Raw genomic sequence first — 25490 nt, 5'->3', positions numbered from 1 at the left:
AGTGCTTAAATGGGCTGATATTATAATCGGCCTGTTTTTAATGAAAAAAAAAAGGTTCAATCTAGGTTTACACACTGGCCCTGCTGAGTTTAGTTACACTGGTCAGAAGGATAGTAGCCGTGAATTCTCATGTGAAATATATATAGGCTATTAATGTAGTACCCGACATCGTTCCTCAAAAATGCCAAAATTATTGTTTCTATATGCGCTTGCTTCACAAATATTCATCGTCATTAAATTCTCTGTCCCAAAAATTTAGAGTCGGTTACATAAGTTTATGAAAATATCAATAAGAATATACCAAGCGTATTTGTTTTCTTTATTCATTTCTATCATGATTATACATTCATTCACTCTTATTAACTTATTATTTCTTATTACTTGAAGCTATGTTTTTTTAGATTTTTCTTATCACCTTTTACTCTCTATTATACAAATTTTCTCGTTTCTCCTTACTGCTACATTGCTATTTTCAAATGTTAAATAAACTATTAATACATAACTTCAAAATAGGTCATCATCAATATTATTCAAATTGTTTTACAAGATGGGGTGGTTGAAACCAACTTATGCCTTTCCAAATTTATCGACTTGTGCATTTGCCGTACAGACACTGTAGGGGTTTTTACCCCGTCTAGTAATGACAGTTGGAGTGTTCGGGCATTATGTGGTAATTGATTATTATATCTATGTCTTGTGTTTTTCTGCTTGTTTTTGTCAGGATGTATACTGAGATAGCCTATTTTATTGAATAGTTTCAAGTAACTTGATGTAGACTATAGTCACTATGCTTGGGATCAGAACAAACACGGTCTAAGTATTCCAGCTCAGCAATGACATGGATTAGAAGATTTATGGGCTATTGCATCTTTTTTAAATACTAGAATATAGTTATCTTTAATTAAATACTTTGTCTAGGTTTTAATTAAAGGAATACTTGTATTGTAAGTTTTCTAATTTCGGTTTTAAGGAAGTTCCTTAAAATTAGGTTGTGTGATTGAAGTCAACTTAGGAAACTTGGATCTCAGAAGATTTAAAGTCTATGACAATTAGGGTTCCTGAAAGACTATTTATACTTGACATTCAAGACTTTCAAAGATACCGAAGTCAAGTGCACAAATGCAAAGCAGTTTCTTTTGAGTTTCTGAGTTTTGGTTACATATGTTTTGATAGTTGAAGAAGAACTTTGGCGTGAGACAGCTCTTGGGAGAGTGGATCACTTATTGATGGAGTATCAGACAACTTCTTCTCAATAGGTGTACTTTGGTTATGGCCAGAGTTTGAAGAGCTAACGTAATTGATGTGTCTTAGGAAACATACGCTAGATAGTTAAACAGCCAACGTAATTACAGTTTGTCAATTTGATATTGTTATATTCTTGTTCGATTTTGTCTTATCTATTGCTTTATCTACAGTTGATTCACTTGTTTTCCACAGTTTTGTCTTATTGAATATGTGTTATATAGTTTGTCAATTTGATATTATTATATTTGATGTGAATTAGATGTCCTGTGTCCTGGCAACTTGGGAGTTGGGAGGATAAAAAGAGCTGCAAGAGCCAATAGAGGAGAGGTATGATGAGATTCTTCCGACAATTCTTGTGTTTTTGAATAGAATTTTTGCTTAATTTATATTATGAATGGGATTCTTTCAATTGATATCAAAATTTATTATTTATTTTTACTAAATAAATATAATGGAGAGATTTTTTAAAAGGAAACTGACACATGAAAGTGGAAGTGGAAGTGGAAGTTCAAGTGGTAATTCTTCTTCGATCCCAAAAGAGGTTGATTTGAATAACCTCCCTTCGGATCCCGCTGAAAGGAAAAAAATTCAGAATATCACCCAAATCAAATTGATGAAATCAGGAGAGCATATTTGATTAAGGGGCCTTGTCAACCCCGTGGCCATGATTTTCCAAAAAAAGTCATTGCAAACAAGTAGGGTCGATTTAATCCTATGTGGTTTGATCAATATGAAAATTGGTTAGAGTATAGCATAAAGGAAGACAAAGCATATTGTCTATGTTGTTACTTATTTAGAGATCATTTTGGAAAACAAGGTGGGAGTGAGGCATTTGTAACGGAAGGGTTTTCTTCTTGGAATAAAACAGAGAGACTAGTTGCCCATGTTGGCGTAGTCAATAGTGCTCACCATATATCATTGAAGAAATGTGAAGATCTAATGAGACAAGAGCAATCCATTGCGACTGCTTTTCGTAAGCAATCAGAAATTTTGAGAAATGAGTATCGGATTCGCCTAAATACTTCTATCGATGCTTGTAATTTTTGTTGCGACAAGGGTTGCCATTTCGTGGTCATGATGAGTCCGAGGACTCTACTAATAGAGGAAATTTTATTGAATTGATGAAATATGCTGCTGAACAGAATGAAACTATTAGTAATGTTGTGTTGTGAAATGCTCCACAAAATCAACAAATGGTTGCTCCTAAGATTCAAAAAGACATTGTTCATTGTTTTGCACATCAAGTAGTGCAAAACATCATTCAAGAACTTAGGGATGATTTTTTTGCAGTATTAGTTGATGAATCTAGCGACGTGTCTGGAAAAGAACAAATGGCTATAGTTTTGCGTTTTTTAGATGAACATGGACTTGTTAAAGAGAGGTTTATTGGTGTTGTTCATGTGATGGAGACTTCAACTTTGTCCTTGAAAGTTGCCATTGATTCTTTATTTGCTAATCACGGGTTGAGTTCGATGAAAGTTAGGGGTCAAGGCTACAATGGAGCAAGTAATATGAAAGGTGAATTCAATGGCTTGAAAAGCTTGATTATGAATGAAAATGAGTCTGCTTATTATGTTTATTGTTTTGCACATCAACTTCAATTAGCTATTGTGGCCGTTGCTAGAAAGCATATTGGTATTGCGGATTTTTTCAATATGATCTCTGCTTTGTTGAACATTGTGGGAGCATCGTGTAAGCGTCGAGACATGATTCGAGAAAGTCAAGCAGAACAAATTGCACAAAAAATTAGTGATGGTGAGATTGAAACCGGAAAGCGGTTGAATCAAGAGTTAACTCTCAAAAGAGCTGGGGACACACGTTTGGGGTCTCATTACAAATCATTGTTGAACTTGGTTGCTTTATTCTCTTCTGTTATTGAAGTGCTAGAAATTGTTTCATGTGATGCTACAGATTCTACAAAAAAAGCTCAAGTACGTGGCCTTTTGAGATATTTGCAATCATTTGATTTTGTATTCAATTTGCAACTGATGTTGACTATGTTGGGGATTACAAATGAATTGTCATTGGCTTTTCAAAAGAAAGATGGAGACATATTGAATGCTATTGCACTTGTCAAAGTAGCCAAGGGGCGTTTGCAAAATGTAAGGGACGAAGGATGAGAATCTCTCTTAGGTAAGATTTATACCTTTTGTAATGCCAACAAGATTTCAATGGTAAACATGGAGGAAGAGTATGTCGATTTTTATCATCCACGATGAAAAAGTAACACTACTAATTCGTATCACTATCACGTGGAATGCTTTTATATGATTGTTGATATGCAACTTTTGGAGCTTAATGACCGCTTCAATGAGGTCAATTCTGAGTTGCTTCTTTGCGTGGCTAGCTTGAATCCTTGTGATTTATTTCATGATTTTGATTCAGCAAAATTGATGAGGTTGGCTCAATTTTATCTTGATGACTTTTCTCTTATTGATTGCATGACTCTTGAGCGTCAATTAGAAACATATATTACAGATTTATGAACAGATGAAAGATTTAGTCAGTTAAAAGGGCTTGGTGATCTTTCTAGACTGCTAGTGTCTACAAGGAAGCATATTTCATATCCTTTGGTGTATCGACTTCTGAAGTTAGCATTGGTTTTGCCTATAGCAACAGCAAGTGTTGAAAGATGCTTTTCTGGAATGAATATTGTCAAGATAGATTTGCGCAACCGGATCAGTGATCAATTTATGAATGACTGTCTAGTATGTTACATAGAAAAGGAGTTGCTCGGAACTATTACTAATGATGTTGTAATATCGCACTTTCAAAATATGAAAACTCGCAGAGAAAAATTGTAATAAATTATAATGTAGTTTATTATGTGTTTAAAATATTATTAATGTGTTTTTATATTTATTGTTTATATTCGTAAGTCGATTACATATGCCACATATACCAACCGCTTGATTCCTTCAACAACAATTGTCGTGTCATCCAAAAAAACAAGAAGAAAAGCTTCCAAAATCAACTAACTTCATCCTGGAAGATGATGTTGGCATCTTCAAGGATAACTCTTCAATTGAGAAGGAATTTAAGTTTCCTTTTCTGCCTGATGATACATACCCTTCACCAGAAAGACCTTGCTCATCACTGGACAATCTTATGCTGAAAAATGTCCTAATTTTGTTAATAACGATTTTTTCATAACTGGACAATCTTATGTTGACCACCATGCTCCTATTTGGCTTCTCGGATACATAAAGGAAATAGAAAAAAAGAGGGATTTGCTGTTGGTAATGGACTTATAGATTTAAAAATTGGGAGAAGTTTTCAAATGATCCCTGTACTTTAATGAAAGGATCATTTTGACCCCTGAATTTCATTTAGGGCCAATTTAGCCCCTCTACTTCAAATAATGTAGTCCGTTAGCCCCTGAGCCCATTTTTCATCAATTTTTGCTAATGTGGCAAGTGTTTTTCATTACTTATATGACACGTGAGTTTTAGACTTGCTGCCACATCAGCTAAATAGATGGAAATTGTAACGAAATACAATTTTGAAAGTTTAGGGGTTAAATTGATCCTAAATGAAGTTTAGGAACTAAATTGATTCATTCACGAAAGTTCAGGGGCTATCTCAATACTTATCCCTTAAAAATTCAATACCCATCATTACCATATTATGCTTGGTCTCAGGGACTAATTACAGAAGACCGATACAACCAACTAAATGAATTGAAGCTACTATGTGAATAAGAACGTGCCGTGAGTATTATTTTTGACATCCAATTACTTCTTTTTTTTTTGAATATAATGTTGTCTGTACATGTTATGCTACATTTGTAGGAGATTTGGTCTTTGGAGAAGAGAATAGTTTCATGGATATATTCTTGGCATTTGTTGAAGTAATTAAGAGTAGTTAAACAATAAAATGTACTTGGTGGATAATTTGTTGATGTTGCCTCGTTGTTAGGCACAGGTAATGATAATGCTTGTTTGGATACTTATAAGGCTCTATTTGGCAGAGTGTAAAGCTGGATTTTTAATGCTAGCGGAAATGCTGTGAAAAATATGTTGAGCTTAAAGCTGTGAAATATGCTGTGAGGTGTTTGGTGAACTAAAAACTGACGCTAGCGGAAAAATGGTTAAAATAAAATATTATAATATTAATTTTATTTTTATATTAAAATTAATCTAATAAATATAATTCTTATTAAAATTAATTTTAAGTATTAATTTAATTAATCAAATATAATTTATATTTAAAATTAATTTTAAGTATTTTTTTAATTAATCAAATTAATTAAACTTACATTTATTGTATTTTTAATTTATATTTAATTAATCAAATAAATTTTGTTACATTTATTGTATTTTTTAAAATATCATTATGTATTAAAATTAAAAGTCTTAAAGTCTAAATATTTTATTTGTATTTTTAAATTTTAATTATTTTATTTAAATATTAAATTTATTGTTATAATAATTATAAATGCGTAATTATAATTAATTTATATTTTTTATTAAAATATAATTATATTTAAATCATTAAATAATAATATTTTATATAAAAGTGTGAGACCACACTTTAAAAAATTAAAACAAAAAAAAGGGTGCAATGGACTTGTTGGTTCCACTGTGCTGTTTGGCACAGCGGAAGTGGGAAGCGGATCCATTAGCGGATCCGCTTCCACTTCCGCTCTGCCAAACAGGCAGTAAGTCTTGTAATTCAAATACTTGTAATTCAAATACAACCAAACTCTTGAGAGCGGAAATTTTGATGTGAGAAATCCTAAGGCGACTTCTTTGTATATTAGAGAGAGTCGTGGAACTATTAATGACTACTCAACGTTGACATTGTTTATAAATGGGCCATCAATAAAGGGGCTCTAGGCGTGTCGGATAAAAAATTTGTTTTGTTGAACAAGGATGTATACAATGCGCTAAAGGGGGGATGGGCAAAAATTCTTGAAGTGGACATGTTAATTATGGGACATTGCGTCGATTAATTAACATGAACCTAACACCTAAATTTAACTTAGACATGAATAAAAAATGTGGAACATGTGTATAAGCTAAATTGTTAAAGACGTCATTTCACTCAATTTGAAAGAAATAATGAACCTTTGGATTTCATTCACACTGATATATGTGATTTAAAATTTGTGCAAACAAGAGGTGGTAAAAAATATTTCATCACATTCAGCTATGATTGCACAATGTATTGTTATATGTATTTACTAAGAAGCAAAGATGAAGCTGTGGAAGTTTTTAGGCACTACAAAATCGGGGTTGAGAACCAACTCAGCAAGAAAATCAAAATGTTAAGAAGTGATAGAGGTGGTGAATACGAGTCACCATTTCAATCACTGTGTGCCGAACATGGAGTCAATCATAAAACTAGAATGTTGTACACGGCCCAACAAAATGGGATAGCGTAACGTTAAAGGAAATGATGAAATATTTGTTAATAAATTCTGGTTTACCCTAGAATTTATGGGGGGAAGCTTTGCTCTCTGCAAATTACATTCTAAATATGATACCTCACAAAAAGATGGACAAAACTCCATATGAATTTTGGAAAGGTCGAGCACCTTCCTACAAATTCTTAAAAGTATGGAGATTTCTAGCAAAGGTTACAATCCCTAATCCGAAAAGGATTAAAATAGGACGTAGAACGGTCGACTGTGTGTTCATTGGATATGCCCACAACAATAGTCTTCCCGATATTATGCGAAAGAAGGCTGTTTACATCTTACATGTTCCCAATACCACCCCTTGAAAGAACTTTGTGTACAAAGGAGTTGTTAACCTGTTTTTACAAAGATGATCATAACCACACATATATGCATGAAATTAAGAAAAAGGTGGACAAGAAGACAATCAAATGTTTCCCAAATTATCTTAATACTTCTAGAAATATAAAATCTAAGTGAACTGCCAGCCTGTACAGTTAAACTGGTTCAGCAAGACAGTCTCTCCGATTTGGCAAGTTTTAACTGGTTTTAGTTTTTCACAATGTTTTAAAAGAATATATATATTTGTATATTAACTTGTAGGTCTTGCATAGCATACTGTGTGTCAAAAGAGTTGTTAGCATAAGCCAAGCGGTCATAGAGCGACTGAAAGAATCATAAGACATACTTTTGCATCCAAAAGTGGAAATATTAGAAGGGGAAAGAAAATTAATTTGATGAAAAAATAGTACAAATAGTTTATCACATTTTAGAGTGAAAGAATTGTCTGGTCTCATACAAACCCACAAAGAGAACAAATATGCAACTCTAAACATTAAAAAGAGGCCTGCCTCTTACATCCATAGAACCCTTAGACCCCAAATTTCCTTCCACAAAGGCATGGTATCTTAACACAAATGAAAGTGTTAAGACCACACATTCCAAGCAGAAAATCAACACACACAACCCACCAACCAATCTCAATATTACCCTACCATCCTCTTCCCTCACATAAGACTTCAAAAATCCCAAGAAATTGCTTGTTTCCATGAAGATCATTGCGGACACTGAGCCTTGAAATATGGCTGTTAGGACGGTGGTCACCATATTAGCAGCATACCATTTGTTGGATCCATATGTGGCCGCCGTGCACCCGCAAATGGCGACGGAGATTGTGATTATGTGAAGGAGAATAAAGAAGAATCCACAAACGGAAGGAACTAAGCGGAGCGAGAGAGTGAGGAAGATGCAGCTAGAAGATGCACCCAATAGAATGTAGTTGCAAAGGAGGAAGATTTTGTGGGTTAGGTATAGAGATTGAGGCTCAGGAGAAGATGGGTTCATATTGATTGATAAACCCATGTAGAGGAACTGATGAAGAGATCTTGTAATGAAACTTCTGTTTTGGAGAAAATCTAGTTAGAGAACTTTGTTGTGGGAAATCTTAGTAAGAGGAGAATATATACACAAGTGGGTTAACGGGCATTTGCTTTTCTTTAATTTTGAAAAGCAAAAGAGATTTAAGACTGCTAGATGACCGTTTGAAGAGAAAAAAGACAAAAGAGGTCCAACGGCTAGTTTTTTCATTTCAGATCAGTAGCCTGCAATAATCAACAATATTCAAGAAAAAAAAGTTCAAAAACGCATAAAGAAATAGAAAAGGGGTCTATCAAGTGGTAATATTAATCCCCACAATCAGATCACATGTCTAAGAAGATGCTATCTTTGTAAAAATGTTATTGACTATTTTCAGCAAAATACATCTCATTGCGATCCCTAAACTGATTCCGAAAGCATTGCAGATGAAAAAGTAAGATTCAGATCTCCCCAAGATATATTTGTTTGTCGCTGCTACAAGATCCAACAATAGCATCCGTAGGATGGAAGACAGACTCATTCACCGATCCAGTGTGGCCAGGAAGCTTGTATAAGATGCGGCGAGAAGTTGTATCCCATACGTAAACCATCCGATCTGAACTGCCAGCAGTGACCTTGCTTCCATCTGGTGACCAGCTACATTTCAACAAGTTTTTCTCAAAGTTGTGTTGGTGCCCTTCAAACACCTTTACACAGCGATTCTGTGGTGCATACGGGCGCATATCCCAGATGCAGAGCTTGCTGTCCATGCCATTTGTGAGTAGATAGGAGCCATCCGGACTCAATGACATACCTGTAATCATATCCTGATGGCCTTGAAGTGTCATGATAACCTCACCCTTGCGCAAGTCCCATACCTTAACATCATTGTCAATGCCACCTGTATAAATCTTATCCGACGCATCAGAAAAGCTGACAGCAGTGATTTGGTATTTATCTGGGAATGTTTGAATGGCACCCCTCTGACGCATATCCCACAGTTTTGCAGTTCCATCATCAGACCCACTGACAATGAGAGGAGGCCCCCTCCGGGAAGGATGGCATGAGTTCACAAAGGAGGAGTGCTCTGCCATCTTTTTAATTTGTTTGCCTGTCTCAACATCCCATGCCCTCACAGTTTTATCAGGGCTGGCTGATACTATCTGGGATCCATCAGTAGTCCAGTGAAGATCCAATATTGCGTTCTTGTGTCCCTTTAGGACCATGAAATTTTTGCATTCCCCATGCACATACCATAGGAAAATTTCTCTGTCATGAGACCCAGATGCAATAAGAGTCCCAGCAGGATTGAACTTCATTGTGTATATAGCACTCTGATGACCGGTCAACAACATTATAGGCGATTCCAAACTTGATGTCCGCTGCTTTCCATTTGGTCCAGGTGCTTGGGACCCACTATATGGAACAGTAGACCATTCCATTGGCCTTGGACCAGACACGGACAAAGCATTTTCGCTATCTCTTGGTACAAATTGCATTTGCATCTTGTCCTTTGCTTGGTATCACAACTGACAGAATATCGCAACAATCCAGAAAACAAAACTAGGAATTATCAACTTGGATGATGAGGAAGAATTATGTTTAATTAAACGACGGCGACAAAACGATGCAATCAAATCATTCCACAAAAGTCACTCAACATAAATATAACCCAGATTAGACAACTAGCATTCTATAAAATAAGACATGAGGCCAACTGCCAATATGGCACCCTAAAAACCAATTCAATTGCCACCATCAAGCTCCACTAACAATTTGACAGTGTAGTTAGCATAACAAATAAGTAATATAGCCTATAGACTACCACCAAGATTAAAAAAAAAAAAGGAGAAACTTCCCACTGATAACTAAATGTTTCGGTTAAAACTTAAAACTCACACGGTGAATATCAATTGTCCATGGTTAGTTATTTCCCTGCGTAAACACCATCAAACCTCAATTCCAAAAGGTATCATTTCAGACTTATGCAAAGAAAACCAAGAATAAAACTGACTTAATGAACAGAAATACGTTAAACTGAATGGTTTGCTAAGGTCAAAATAATGAAATATGAAGGGATAATATTGACTTATGCAACACCTCCATTTACCCACCCTAACAGTTGGAGAAGAAGGCAAACCCAAATCAAAACAACGCCCATTACTCAACATTTAATGTTAGCAGTAGATTTTTTTTTTGAATGGTAAAATTTTTATTGAAGCACCAAAGGGGTGCAACCCCCAACATTTAATGTTAGCGGTAGATGTTATCGACAAGTAAACCATAGATATTAACACATAAAACAAAAAAGGAATGAGATGCAAAGGAAACAAAGCCAAGGAATATAATGTGTAGATCAAATCTCTGTTCAAGGATCTAAGTTGACAAAAGTTTCAAAACCTGAGTGTGGAGACAAAAAAGAGAGAGGCTACAAATGTAATTTTTATAAAATTTAAAATATATGAGACGACTTTTGAGAATCATGTCTTTCTTTCATTGATTGCTAAAGAAACACCTAATGAAGACATTGCAACTAAAACTCCAGCCTTAATTGCGGAAACTTTCATCGCAGAACCATGAAGCTAATTAGTAGAGAACATCCTGTCAAGATGCTCCCAGTACTCTTCATGGCCTAGGGCAACGGACAACATATTAATTTCTATACTACATTGGTATAGATTCATTAGAATGAGAAAAATAACAGTAAATTCACTTGAAACATGCATACACAATTGGTCCAAGGCCATTCCCAATTTCCCATCCCTTTTGTTAAGAAAAAAATCCAATGTACTACCCACGTACAGATCATGACATGATGCAATTAGCTACACTAGAGTTGCAAGAGATGGTGCATCGATGTAAAAGTTAACACCCTAAAGATAAATCAATAAAAGCTGTCATTGTGAGTTCATTACTAAAATTAGCAAGTTAGAGATTAGAGGTGTTACTGAGAAACAAAACAAAAAGATTTTCACCTTGTTCACATAGAAGTAAGGTAATCATACTTAAAGCACCAATTACTTAGAATAAACAAGGCAGAGAGGCCAATAAACAACCTAAAGAGCCCGCAGAATAGAAGGGCAAGACAACAGAGAAACCACTAATAGTAATCGGGCAATGAGGAATATCGAAACCCTAAAAACCAGAAGATTCATACGGCAACAATCATGTCAAGATGTTTTCACATGTTTCAGAGACGTAAATCAAATTAAACATTCAACACATCTCTATATCTATTTCCCCAGATAAACCACGGCCAGATGTTTCACAAATTTCACAGACTTGTAAACCAAATCAAAGCTTTGGCGCATCTCCATATCAATTTCCCAAAAGGAGACAAAAATTGACATAAGTAGCTCAAAACTAGACGGAGAAGGGTTTAACAGACCGACGGTGGCAGCACCATGACTGTAATGAGGTACATTTGAGGAACAAAACAAATAAAGTACAAAAGCTATCTCACAAAAAAAAAAATCAACCTTCTAGGACTGAATTTGATGAAAAACACAATGAACAGCTAATGGATACCTGACGAAGCCTCTTGAGGGGGAAGCCGGGAACGTCTTGAAGAACCGGTGGTAGACGAGGCCAGGCGCAGCGGTGGAAGACTCGACCTTTCTTTTTGGCTATGAAAGCTCGACAAGGGTTTTTACTTCAAGTGAAATACAGTTATCACCCCTCAAATTTTTCGAAATGTTACTTTTCCCCTCGAGATTTTATGAATGACCCTAACCACCATAAAACAGTTGGGGCTGTCTAAAATTTCAGTTAAATGATAAGCGAAATTTTCTGTCGGTTTCGATCTTGGGCCGGGGCTTTATTAGGGCTGTACTATTTTTGGGCTTTGCTTGCCTTGCAAAGTATCTCTCATACGTGGGCTTGGTTGGGCTGATACATTTACTTTGCTAATTGTACTTAACTTTCTAAGCCTTTTCTTCTCTCTTTCTTGATTCAATTGGGCCTCTTGCGGGGGTTCCGGGGTATGCTATAAAAATATTATAGCAAATCACATTGTAATATGAACCAATGATCAGATCTAATTTTATTAAATCTAATGGCTGATATTTTAAATTTTAAAAAATAATCAATTTCTTTTTCTCTCAATAAAAATCCCACACACATAATTTGCTTCCTTGCTCGCTTTCATTCCCCAAAACGAGATGAAGAGATCTCCCTCGGCGAAATAACTCATGCCAAGAAAACCAAGCTAAGAAATCAATAAGCCAAGAAAGTGCCAGGAGCCAAGAATTAGGCCCAATCACTTTTTATTCCTTTAGAACAAAGCAAGACTTCCCACGAAATTTAGGGAGGGAGCTAGACCACGAGATCAATCATGTCGGCCTGAATAGATAGCTAAGGCAATGGGTAGCATTTTAGGACAGGCGACCATCTGATAAGAGTATGGCAATAGAGTGTAAAATTGTTCTCCTTGGGCTCAGATACGAAAGGCCTCAAAACATAGTGGGCAAATCACATTGTAATATGAACCAATGATCAGATCTAATTTTATTAAATCTAATGGCTGATATTTTAAATTTCAAAAAATAATCAATTTCTTTTTCTCTCTCTAAAAATCCCACACACATACTTTGCTTCCTTGCTCGCTTTCATTCTCCAAAACGAGATGAAGAGATCTCCCTCGGCGAAATAACTCATGCCAAGAAAACCAAGCTAAGAAATCAATAAGCCAAGAAAGTGCCAGGAGCCAAGAATTAGGCCCAATCACTTTTTATTCCTTTAGAACAAAGCAAGACTTCCCACGAAATTTAGGGAGGAAGCTAGACCACGAGATCAATCATGTCGGTCTGAATAGATAGCTAAGGCAATGGGTAGCATTTTAGGACAGGCGACCATCTGATAAGAGTATGGCAATAGAGTGTAAAATTGTTGTCCTTGGGCTCAGTTACGAAAGACCTCAAAGCATAGTTGGCAAAAAGGAGAAAAAGTATGGAACAACAAGCCAAAAAAGGGGGAAAAAATAAAAGATAACAAGACAATCGAGGAGGTGGACATAAAGGTGGGAATCAATCAAGTAAAGGGGACCTTTTTAGGAGGAAAAATCGGAGAAGGGGAGGATTTTCGGGGAGAATAGAGGATTGCCAAGAGAAACAAGGCCTTAAAGAGATCCCTTGGAGCCATCACATAGAAGCGACAACACTAGACATCTCCATATTCAGGTATGTTTTCTAAGCCGACAAGATGTAGCCTTCGAGATATAAAAAGGGGAATCATGAAAGTGGGAGTTGCAAGTATCCTTAAAAATTTTTGTTTATGCCTTTCAGCTTAGGTCTCATTGATATCATTCAATCAGCATATCATCTTCTTTTGAGCCTTTGCATGCATGTTGAAATATTCGTTAACCGTCATGTCATGAGAACATATCATCTCATCACATAACTCATGAAATTCTTCATATAATCGTTAGAATTGTATATAGGAACATCAAAGTGTCTGATAATGTGGCATCCATTAGGAATAGGCAGTAGTGTTTCATGTGTCGCATACCTGTCCGTGTCCCCTATTCGATTGCATCATAACAAATAATGCAATAAGTGTAATACATGCACCCATGTCATCTATTTACCCATTCAAAAATAGTTAGTGCCTCACGATTTTTGCATGCATACATATTTTCTGCATTGACCGTATTCTGTGCAACTTATCATGTGCATTTCCATCCATTATAATATATTTTTCTCCCAACAACAAGGCTTTATGCCATCACCCATAGGTCACATACGCTTTCTTCATCAAGTTGCACAGACCGAGTGGAACATTCGATCCAATTAACTCACAATTCATTTCCCTTGCATGCTTGATATTGTGAATATATGTGCATATATTGTGTTCATAGCACAGTATTACTCAAAACTTCTCAAGTCTCAGGTGGTAACTATTCAATCAAGACAAATGTTTGGGGTGCCTAACACCTTCTCCACGCATAATCAAACCCTTTAACTCTTCTGAATCTCAGGTATACATGCAGTTCAGCCTTGATTTTCAGACGTCCAATTACGTCTTTAAATACCAATTGGTGGTGACTTCAAACGTGTGTGATGACACCTATGCGTTGTGGCCCCGATTACGATAATATTCAATGTATAAGATGAATATGTAATGATTGAAAGTAAGACTCTAAAAGTACAGTGTGAAAATCAAAAAGATTGAGACAATAGATTTGTATAGTGGTTCAACCCAATGCAAGCCTACGTCCACTCTCTCAAATCGGCGCCCATACCTATTGCTGCTTTCTCATTTGTGATGTTCCATTGGTGTGATCCTTCTTTGGAGGCTCTTGTTATCACATCTCTTATTTGTGATTTATATAATATTCTACAAAGACTATCATCTGTCCAATTATTTATCTTATTTACTCTGAGTCGCATAACAAATTGGTATCAGAGGCATTGATTCTCTTGGTTAAAACCAGAGCCATGGCAAAAAATGACCCACTAAACCAACCCCTGGATACTACTGCGCTTACTGCTCATCTAGAGGTTTCGACTCTAGTGATTCAAACCATCAAGACTGTCTTGACCTTGCTCTAGCACCACCCCAGCTTCTCCTTAGGGGCTAATGCTCTAGAGACATTTATAGTGTTAAAAATTTATAATGAGTATTTTGAACTTTTACTTAATTTTTTTTCTAATTTATGTAGGTGACTTGCTGACTTGGGCCTAGGTCTTAGGTGTGTCGGACCTCCCATTTTTGAAGATGAACATTATTTGTATCTCATTATTTACTGAGGACACCCCACTCTAAATAAACCCCACCTAAAAATATAACAATTATGAATGCGCCCCATTTTGTGTTTTTTTTCTAAAAAATACAATCTACACCCCTAGAACCCTATCTTTTCAGATTACCAATTGTTTGTCAATAGATGTTCCTCTTTGCAAAGTCGAAGAAGAATCTAGTTCAAGGGAACCCGTATGAGCACAAGATGAAAGGACAATAAGCAATGTACTCTCATTAGGTGCTACATTTGTGACACGAGCCTCATCTACAAAACCCCTAGCAGTATATATAACCAGTCACCAAAGCAGTAAATGAAAGAACATCCCTCATAGGGCTTTTAACAAACACTTTTCTTGCATCACCCAAGTCACCAATCTGCGCATACATATTGATTAAAGAAGTGTGCACAAAGACAACAGAGTCAAGCCCAAGCTTCAAAACATGTGCATGGATCTGTTTGCCTTCACGGGCAGCCCCAAATTTTGCACAAGAATTCAAACGGAAAGGGAAAGTATATGAATTTGGCTCAACAATGGACAGAATCATGAGAACATAAAACTCCACAGCTCGAACAGGTGACAAGTTAAGTGAGTGGCCTCGAATCATGGTGTTCCAGAGTATCAAATTGGGGTTTTCGATGGATTCAAACAGTGAGATTGCATAACAAATATCTCTGAAATGAGAAGTGGCACAAACATGGATGAGCTGGGTCATAGCGAATTGGGTGTTGTGGAGGCTGTCAATGATTTGTGGAAGAGGGAAAGAAGGATTTGGGGAAGGTAGGTGAAGAGGGTGAGAAGGATTTGGGGCTGAGAATGGTAGGGTCAGTGGGGGTGCTAATAGATTAGGTTTTTGCAAGTTTTTAGGGTATACTTAGTAAACGGTGGGGTGCAAATAAGGTTCATCTTTTTGAATTCACAAGTCGACTCATGAATAAATACGGACACTGGCATTGAGAAATAACAACAATAGACTATGTTGTTAGGTGCGGAACCACCCTTTACTAAGGAGAAGGCTCAAGGCAGAGTATGAAGAAGGAGCAAGATGACTACGAGGCTGATCGGAACCTAGCAGCAATTGAAGCAATTCGATAGCCAGTAGCATAGTCCCTAGGCACGGATCAAGATCGAGATCTTATTATTGTAGAGAAAGCAGAGTAGTTCTTGTACCGTTTCGACTGTGAGAAGGAAGCCTCAATGCCCAGGAGCATTCGATTGAAGAAGTATGCCATTAGTAAGACTCTCTTCAAGAGCAATGGAGTCTGGTAAGGTAGCTCTTGTCTCTAGGTCAATTGTTTCTACTCGAGTGAAAATGCTTGATGGGGCAGGCAGTCGCCTCATCTTAATAAAATTTATGGTGCGTTTGGTACGAGGGTAATGGGTGTAATAGTTATAAGGGTAATTGAATTTTAAGTTTACTTGTGTTTGTTATGTCAGTATAACTTTTACTCCTGTAATAAATTTTAGTAGTTGAACTTATTTTTTACACATAAAGTTTACTAATGGGGGGACCGGGTAATAAAAAGTAATGAGAAGTTTTACTCTAACCTATTACCCCTTTAAATAAAAAATTCTAAAAGCCTATAAGTTATATATACATATATATAAATATACACATATACACAGACACATATATATACACACACATATATATATATGTATATATATACACACATATACATACACACACATATATATATATATATATACATATGCACTGTCTATGTATTATACACACACACACACACACATATATATATATATAATACACATACATATATACATAATACACATACATATATTCATATACATATATACATGCACTGTCTGTCTATGTGTGTATATTATATATATATACATACATATTTTATATAAATATAAATATAAAAATATGCATATTATATAAATGAAGCCCATGCCCGCCCAAGGGGTTGGGCAGGGCCGGGCTCGGACCTAGGCCCGTGGGTCAAATGGTGACCCCTACTCTTGTGTTACGTCTTTGTCATGGATTTGACTGTTATCAAATTATTTTGTTGAAATTGTTAACGATTGTTATATATATATATATGTTTGGCTGTGTGTGTATATATATGCATATGTATCTATATTTTTAAAATCTTGGTACATGATAGTCGTAACAATAAAAAAACATAATCTCACTTTTTTCTAGTTTGGTTCATTACAATAATAACAAACAAGGGTAATGGTATTACACCAGTAATGTATAGTAGTAACAAACAAGAGTAATGAATACTTGGATAAATTTTACCCTTCTTTACCAAACAAGAGTAACACTTATTCTCCATAATTGTTATTACCCTTATAACATTTACATGGCTAACAAATTATACCTCTAAATTTTTACCCCCATACGAAACGCACCCTTAATAGTAAAAAATATAAAAAAAATATTTTAACTTAACTATGCTGTCGTTAAAAAAAATTATAAATTGCAAGTTGGTGTATTTCCTTGTGTATAATAGATTAAGAGTATCCACATCAGATTACCTAAACATGAATATGTCTATAAAATAGGGAACAATTATAGAGAATTTATCAAACTATAGCTTTGCATCAGATTACCTATAGGTTCCCTATTTTACAAAGAATGAACAGTAGTTCCCTACATCTAGAGAACTACTATTCACTTCCCTAAACTTAAAATAATACTTTTTATTACTTTATTCTCTTTCATCTCTCCTCACTCCTCTCTCTCTCTCCCCTCTCTCCCCTCTCTCTCCCCTCTCTCTCCTAGCTTTTTTCTCTCCTCAATCCTCTCTCTCTTAGGCAACGTCTTTTCTGCCCCCAAATTATGAAATCAAGTAAAAAAAATCTTCTCCAATTTTTAATAGTATTAATTTATTATTTTAAATAAAAATAATTGATTAATATCAAATATAATTAATCTATTCTTTTAAATGGAATTAATTTATTATTTTAAATAGAAGTAATTTATATTAATAGAATAAACAAAGAAAAGAGAAAGAAATATTATTTTAACGCAATAGAGAATATGATAGGTAATCTAATGCAGTGTTGATTGGATAGAGAATATGTAAAATAGGGAAAAGTGGTACTTTCTTTCTTTGTAATTTAGGGAATCTATTAAGATAATCTGTTGTAGGTGCTTGTTATGCCTAGAATATGTATATTTTAAGTACCCCTTTACATGTTTTTTCTTGTCATTTTGAGTGAGTTGAGGATTGATATTCCCTACGTATTCCATTTGTACACATTTTAAGTATTCGAGGCATGCATCGAAGAAAAGGAGCAAAATAAAGTCGGAATTAGCCATTTTTTAAGACAGTGGCAATTTTCGATCGATCAAATCGATCAAACCTCCTGAAGCAATTTTGAAGGTTGGGAGACAATAGCAATTTCTGATCGATCGTAAATATTCACGATCGATCGGAGTTACTATTCATAGCACATCAAATTTTGTGAAAAAATTCCAAATTCAAGTGGGTCCGAACCAAAACGACCCCAACTTGTTAGAGAAACGATATAGGAGTTTAAGAAGGTATAAAAGGGTAGTTTTCAGGGTTTTAGAGACATTCTTGAAGCTTGGACACATTCACGACCTTGGAGGCTACCATTGGAGCTTGGAGAAAAATGGGGTTTACAAGGGGGTTTCTTCTCTCCTATTTTATCCTGGCTTGTATGGTTTACTTTCATTTTATTATGATGTATTTTGACTCCATGAGTGGCTAGATTCTCTTGTTAGGGTCCTAATGTAACCTAACTTTGATGATTCAATAAACTTGACTTGATTTCTATCTATTGTTGATTGTTTATGGGTGTGCTTAATGCTTTTGGATGTTTGACCATTATTCAATTGATTTGTTGCCTAGATTGAGACTGGAAAGAGATTTCTAGGATTTGCATCTTACCATAGACATCATAGGTTGCATGAACCATGGGAATATGGGAGCATGACCTATGCAATCGCTACACGATTAATCCACGAATCTTAATGAGTCTTTGTATCTTGAACCCTATTGTTAGGAATAACAAGGGTTGGGGATAGAGGCACTTTTGATGTAACCAGGAATGGAGCATCGGATAGGATAGAGAAACCAATTGTCAACAATGAGGTAGTTATTTAGGAGATTAAGGAGCAAAGGGAGTTGAATCGGATAAGGGATAGTGAAATTAGGTATCATAGTACTTTTCATTCTTGAGTTCAATCTTATTCTTGCTTACTCGCTTAATTTAGTTGTTAATGATTTTTTAATACTTGCTTTAGTTTAGAACAAACCAAATCAAAACCAATTCGCTTATCCACTTTAGTATAATTGTAGATTTGATTGATATTGAATTAAATTGTCAAAATCTTTGTGGGACGATACTCTATCATCTCTTTATTACTTGCACGATTTCGTATACTTGCGAATTTGTACCAACAGTGCTCTAATAACACTGGCATTGACTTTACTGGGGAATCTACACCTGTGGAAAGGGCATTTTCAGTTATGAAGATTGTGAAGCAGCGATGCGAAATCGAATGTGAGATGAATGACTCAATAATTATCTAGTTATATACTTTGAGAAAGAATTATTTGATTTAATTCTCAATGAGGTTATCATGTAATATTATCAAAATCCAAAATGATACATGTCCATAATTTTTCCATCCATAAACTTTCATAATCTAGGTGACAAGCCAGATAGGCATGCCACATAGATTAAAACAAAAACAAACTTTATTAAAGAAGCCACATGGGCATGCCACGTATTTATGTAAGTTTATGGATGTTTATTTTATCGATATATAGTGCTTCCGTATCAAAATAAGAACTCAAAAAAAGTAATTGTAAACTTTTTATTAAATTTATGGATATATTTTTTATTTTTCATCATAATATTAACAATGATATATATAGAACTCAAAAAAAATAAAATAATAGGGGACACTATCCCCAAACTCACACACTAAATTTCAGAGTTTTTTGCCAATATAACACTGTCAAACTTAATATTTCCCAATAGAACACTGAGATGAAAATATTTCCCAATATAACACTACATGCCATTCAGAATGGCGTGTTCTTTATAATTTTTATACAATCACGCCATCTGATGGCATGATCTATTTTGCATTAGTCACTCCATTCTCAATGGCGTGAGTAATGCAATTTTTGTTTCACGCCATCACAGATGGCGTGAAAGTAATTTTTGTTCATTCATGCTAATCGGAGTGGCGTGAATGAACAAAATAAACACACACACATACATATATATATATATATACATCTATATACATACATACATACATATACTGAATAATTCTCCTATGTGAACCTACTTTTCAACCATCGATGTAATGGGTCCCAAAGAAAATTTATGATCCCCATTTTTGTTTTGTTTTATTACAACCATTGGATTTGAAGTTCATAAAGTTGGTTCACACTTTTGGTTCACATAGGAGAATTATTATGTATATACATATATATATATATATGTATGTATGTATGTATGTATGTATGTATATAGATGTGATAAAGCACAACATAAGTCGGGGCCACACATTTATTATGGGACCCATCATATCTATGGTTAAAAACAAGTCACAAAGTTGATCCACACTTTTAGTCCACATAGGAGAATTCATGTACACGTATTATATATATATCACAGATGGCGTGAAAGTAATTTTTGTTCATTCATGCTAATCGGAGTGGCGTGAATGAACAAAATAAACACACACACACGCATATATATATATATATATATATATATATATATATATATATATATATATACACATCTATATACATACATACATAAATATACTGAATAATTCTCCTATGTGAACCTACTTTTCAACCATAGATGTGATGGGTCCCATAGAAAATTTATGATCCCCATTTTTGTTTTGTTTTATTACAACCATTGGATTTGAAGTTCACAAAGTTGGTTCACACTTTTGATTCACATAGGAGAATTATTCTGTATATATATATATATATATATATATATATATATATATATATATATATGTATGTATGTATGTATGTATATAGATGTGATAAAGCACAACATAAGTGGGGGCCACACATTTATTATGGGACCCATCATATCTATGGTTGAAAAACAAGTCACAAAGTTGATCCACACTTTTAATCCACATAGGAGAATTCATGTACACGTATTATATATATATATATATATACACACATATACATATATACATATATATATATATATATATAAGTCACGCCACCGTTGGTGGCGTGAATGGATCACGCCATCGGTGATGATGTTATCTTGTAAAAATTGTAAAGAACACGTTCAAAACCGATGGCGTGATCGTGTAAAAATTGTAAAGAACACGTCATTTTGAATGGTATGTCGTGTTATATTGGAAGTTTCGTTGTTCTCCTTTCCACATCGAAATGCACAACGGGTCAAACTATGCCATTTCAATTCCCATGCAGCATGAAGGACAGATTGAGGAGATTCTTCAGCGTCTAAAAGAGAATTTGAGCTTGAGTTGGATCGTGATCGACCCGATTGTGAAGCGGGCGGCCAATGTGTCTTCAAGGAGTCCGATTTCGGTAGAATGGCCTTGCAATATAGCAAGAAACTTCCGACTGTATTACTCGACTATCATGGTAGGATATGGACAGCTAGGATTGGGAATGGAAGCGGAGTTGGTGGAGTGCAGGTTAGTGGTCACGTGCAGTGGGGTTGACGAAGGGGAAGTGCACATGGAGGAGGTAAGCATGGAGATAAGGGACATTGAAGGAAGGAGATTTGATGGGTGGGGGAGTTTTGTAATTTTACAGGAAGCCTAAGTCAAAGGGGAGAGAAAGAGAGGCAAAAGGTGTTCCAATCGCATAATTGAAAATGTCAACGACATTGCTTTTTTCACCCCTTTTTTTCTTTGGAAATTGATAAACAAACCCCCCTATTTTAAACCCTCTCACCCCTAGGTTGTCAGCATTTGTCTTGTCATATCATGTCTTTTCATCATGTCTCATCTCATATACACACATATATATATAGATATATACATACATACACACATATATATAGATATATACTTTTATATATATATATATTACGTTTGATTAAGATTTTTTGTTTGGTTTTTTAAATTATTATTATTTTTTTAATTTTTGTGTAAAGAAAAGAGAAATTATATTTTTTTGATATTAATTTCATAATTTTGTAAGACATAGACAATAATTTATTCAAGTACATGAATAAAAGTTTCAGATGAAGATTTGATGAATCCATATGAGTGCATGTACGCATCTAATCGTGCCGCATACGGAGTCGCCCATGCAGCTGCACAAGTATGCCTACAGTGAACCCATTCGGGTGTGATGGGAGGCATTGGATAATTCCTTGTCAAACCAACTTTGACGTAGTGATTACCATTTATGTGCCCTATAGCAATGGCAACGCGTAGATAGGGTGATGGAGGAGCTGTACGTAGTGGTAGATATGTCCAACTCTTTGCATGATGAAGAACATGCAATATCACATTGTATGCAGAAGCAATCAATAGACCCATATCTGGCATTGTCATCCAATGCTCAAATGGTGCTACAACATCATCTTGAAAAAAGTTCAGTGAGTGTTTAACACTGTATGCCCTCTCTTCACCGCCAAGTATTTCAACATATTGTTTTCAAAATGCTTCCAACTCTGCCATCAGGTTATACCGAACATTGGGCCATTCATCTTCACAGCCGGTTCACGAAGAGAAGTTGATGAAGGTCTGAATATTTCCCTCAATTTCCTTAGCCAACTGACTTTTACATGTCTTGGCTGCTGCTTGAAATGTTCTGTGAACATTTGTACATCAGCGTTACAGTCAATGTCATCCTCTTCAATCGACTGACATTGCATTAGATCAAGCTTTCTCCAAAATTTATCAATGGCATCAAGCGGTACAGTATGACCTTCGCTCACGTACATGGCTTGTTCGTGAGCACACGGTAGTCCATAGCTCCTACGAAGGTGACATCCGCATTTGTAAGCAATCTGTCCAACATCTTTTGATCTCTCAAACTCAATAAATATCAAATTCAACGCCTCGATTGAAACAAAACCACATAAATCCCGAAGGTGCGGTATATTGAATCGGTGTTGGATGATGGTTCGACTTCTCTCAATGCTAGCTTTGATAGCTATGTCCTGAGACAAGATAACCTGATGAATCCATGACATGGATCTCTCCAAATCTGACTGTGACGAGCACAAATATCTTTTCAGCTTGGCATGCTGACTCTCGACCCTATTAGTTGTGTGGTTCCCAAAATGCAGATATATGTCTGTCCAGGCAGATACAAACATCTCTTTATATGGTGTCAGCCACACATCTTTCAGATATTTCATCACTGCCGGGAACTTCTGTAAGACTACTTGAAGGCGTGCCATATTACTCATGTACGCGTTTTCATTTTCAGACTCGATCACCGTAGTCCACATGCGGTAAAATGCATTCCAAACTCTATTGTCTTGCATTGATGGCTTGCATTTGGTTAAAATGCTTTGATAGATATGCCATCTACAGAGTAGTTTCGAAGCCTCTGGAAATACTCGAGCACAGGCTTTCATCAGCCCCAACTCTCTATCTGTAACGATAACTCGTGGGCTAGTGCATCCATGCATTGCGGATCGTAAACATTCCAAAGCTCAAGTATAACTGGGCTCTTTTTCTGAGTGTAAATATGCGAACGCTATGCAAAAAGTCTGACTAGTTGAGGTAACACTAACAATTTCAAGGAGAGGCAACCCATACCTGTTGGTCTGATATGTCGCATCCATCAACAACACGTGTGGGAATGCACTCAATCGACCTAGCGAGCCAGGATGTGCGAAGAACAAATCTTCGAGCTCATTGGTTGCATGGTTTGCTCGATAATCGAAAACGTATTGTTTATCGTTGAGGAAAGAGAACACAACTTGCATTTGTGATTGACCCGATCTCTCAGAGGTCCTGTGCTTCTTGCGTGCATTATATATGGTTCTGATGGTGCTCACATTGTTCGGATCTCGCTTTTTCAACTCCGCCAATATGTCCCGTGACTTGGCATTTTGTGCAGACATGTCAACCATAATTTGAATTTCAGATTCAGAAAGTCGACCGGGGTATGAATGTCCCTCCATATATAATGCAGGATCATGATTATGCTCCGCACACACCACCTCCAACATCCAATCATCGTCTAGCTTCATTTTCCTCCCTCTCAATTTGAACGGACATTCTATTTTTTTGGTGCCAGTCTGTTTCGTTGATGGTTTCTTGCTCTGGTAATTGCCACCGCGATCACATTTGAATTGTAATCTGTGTTTTTTGCCGAACCCACCAATATCTGATCTATTAATGATGATGATATATCCCAAGTTGTGTCCAGTTTGTTGAACCCACTCGATCATCGATTGTCGCGATTTGAACACTTGATCAGTTTCAAATTCACATCTATTGTTAACTTTGATATTATCGACCATCTCGTCCGCATGTTCGTCTTCTTGCTTTATTTCGGCTGAGATAAAATCACCCTACAAACAATATAATTTACACTGAGTATTTACAAAAAAACGACAATATAATTTACATCAGTATATGTATTTACCTGTTCAGTTGAACAACTTGACAAGTGGTAGTCGAAAATATCACTAAAGTAATCCATATCCACAATAGGTTCAGTCTCCTTTTATCTCAAAAACAAACTACTTTAAGACTCTCTCTCGTTTTTTTCTCACACACTACTGATATCTCTTACAGCTTCTTCAAATACTCTACGAACTCTTCTCAATTTATAGACATATATGTGTACACATGTACAGACAGAGAATATATTCTCTGTACTATACAGAGAATATATTCTCTGTCTAGATTCTCTGTCCTATATAGAGAATATATTATCTGTCTAAGATAGGGGGTTAAAGTAGGGGGTTTTAATAATGCTTGGCGTGTACATACAGACATATATGTGTACACATGTACAGACAGAGAATATATTCTCTGTCCTATACAGAGAATATATTCTCTGTCCTATATATATATATATAGCGGGGACAAAGACTGAAGACAACTAGACAAAAACGTGAATGTATCATTTATATATAAGAGAGTCTGACAAATGACAATAATGGGATGCATGGCATGACATGCTATTGATTTGACAAAATTGATTAAAGGTATAGGGGGTTGAAAGTAGGGAGGGTTTGAATAGTGCAACCCTTTTTCTTTGGGTGCATCTAAATACACAATTTTTTTACTAAATGCACACAGATGGGACAGATGATTGAATTTTTTGTCATTCATGATTTGACCTGACTGAAAACAGTCAGTCATACAATAACTTTTGTGTGTAAAAACACTAAGACCAATTTTTCTTACCGGGCCCCACTTCGTAGATCGATGATCTGACCGTTTTGTTGATTTTGGTGTCTATGGTGGTGTTTAAAATGTAGGGCCATGTTCAGTGGGGCCGAGAAGTATGTGATTTTGACACGTGGGGGATCGTGGTCTATCTGGAGATTCGATAATTGAGAATAATTGTGATGGAGCCTAACGTGAGCTGATGAGGGACAAGGGCATCAGCCTGCGCACTCGCTCTACTAATTAATTGGACTATCCAAAGCAAGTTTTCTGTTTTCTTTTTTATTTTTAGGTTTTGAAAATTTTGGTACATTATAACCCATAACTTAATATTTAATTATTTAGGGATGATAGAGTAATTTGAGAATGGAATTTTCAATTAATGCAGTTGTAGTTAGTTATATTAGAG

At 35.6% G+C, this 25490-nt stretch overlaps 3 protein-coding genes and 1 pseudogene across 3 annotated transcripts; 2 read left to right on the top strand and 2 right to left on the bottom strand.

The window, feature by feature from the left end:
- Positions 1 to 1696: 1696 nt before the first annotated feature.
- On the top strand, positions 1697 to 5976 carry LOC120006018 (annotated as a pseudogene).
- Positions 5977 to 7355: 1379 nt separating this feature from the next.
- LOC120005723 lies at positions 7356 to 8087 on the bottom strand. The gene has a single exon (XM_038855515.1). It carries the CDS (start codon positions 8006 to 8008, stop codon positions 7475 to 7477), a length of 534 nt encoding a protein of 177 aa, XP_038711443.1. The 5' UTR covers positions 8009 to 8087; the 3' UTR covers positions 7356 to 7474.
- Positions 8088 to 8210: 123 nt separating this feature from the next.
- LOC120005722 (U5 small nuclear ribonucleoprotein 40 kDa protein) lies at positions 8211 to 11690 on the bottom strand. The gene is made up of 2 exons (XM_038855514.1): positions 11531 to 11690; positions 8211 to 9531 (listed from the first exon to the last, which is right to left on the bottom strand). Exon 2 carries the CDS (start codon positions 9505 to 9507, stop codon positions 8464 to 8466), a length of 1044 nt encoding a protein of 347 aa, XP_038711442.1. The 5' UTR covers positions 9508 to 9531; positions 11531 to 11690; the 3' UTR covers positions 8211 to 8463.
- Positions 11691 to 15436: 3746 nt separating this feature from the next.
- Positions 15437 to 21556, top strand: LOC120006017. The gene is made up of 5 exons (XM_038855896.1): positions 15437 to 15519; positions 16068 to 16137; positions 18303 to 18402; positions 18745 to 18833; positions 21108 to 21556. The coding sequence occupies exons 1-5, from the start codon at positions 15437 to 15439 to the stop codon at positions 21534 to 21536; spliced, it is 771 nt and encodes a 256-aa protein (XP_038711824.1). The 3' UTR covers positions 21537 to 21556.
- Positions 21557 to 25490: the final 3934 nt, after the last annotated feature.

The sequence above is a fragment of the Tripterygium wilfordii genome, chromosome 9 (assembly GCF_013401445.1).
Source record: "Tripterygium wilfordii isolate XIE 37 chromosome 9, ASM1340144v1, whole genome shotgun sequence".
Classification (NCBI taxonomy): Eukaryota; Viridiplantae; Streptophyta; class Magnoliopsida; order Celastrales; family Celastraceae; genus Tripterygium; species Tripterygium wilfordii.
Note: the sequence above shows the minus strand (reverse complement) of the source record. Positions and strands in the feature narration are given on the sequence as shown.

Bases quoted from the DNA above. Each gene is read 5' to 3' on its own strand.
- LOC120005723 (XM_038855515.1), bottom strand. From the start codon at position 8,008: ATGGGTTTATCAATCAATATGAACCCATCTTCTCCTGAGCCTCAATCT.
- LOC120005722 (XM_038855514.1), bottom strand. From the start codon at position 9,507: ATGCAAATGCAATTTGTACCAAGAGATAGCGAAAATGCTTTGTCCGTG.
- LOC120006017 (XM_038855896.1), top strand. From the start codon at position 15,437: ATGGATGAGCTGGGTCATAGCGAATTGGGTGTTGTGGAGGCTGTCAAT. The intron at 16,138-18,302 runs GTAATTGAATTT...ACATTCTTGAAG, and splicing joins TGGGTGTAATAGTTATAAGG to CTTGGACACATTCACGACCT. The intron at 18,403-18,744 runs GTTTACTTTCAT...CCCTATTGTTAG, and splicing joins ATTTTATCCTGGCTTGTATG to GAATAACAAGGGTTGGGGAT.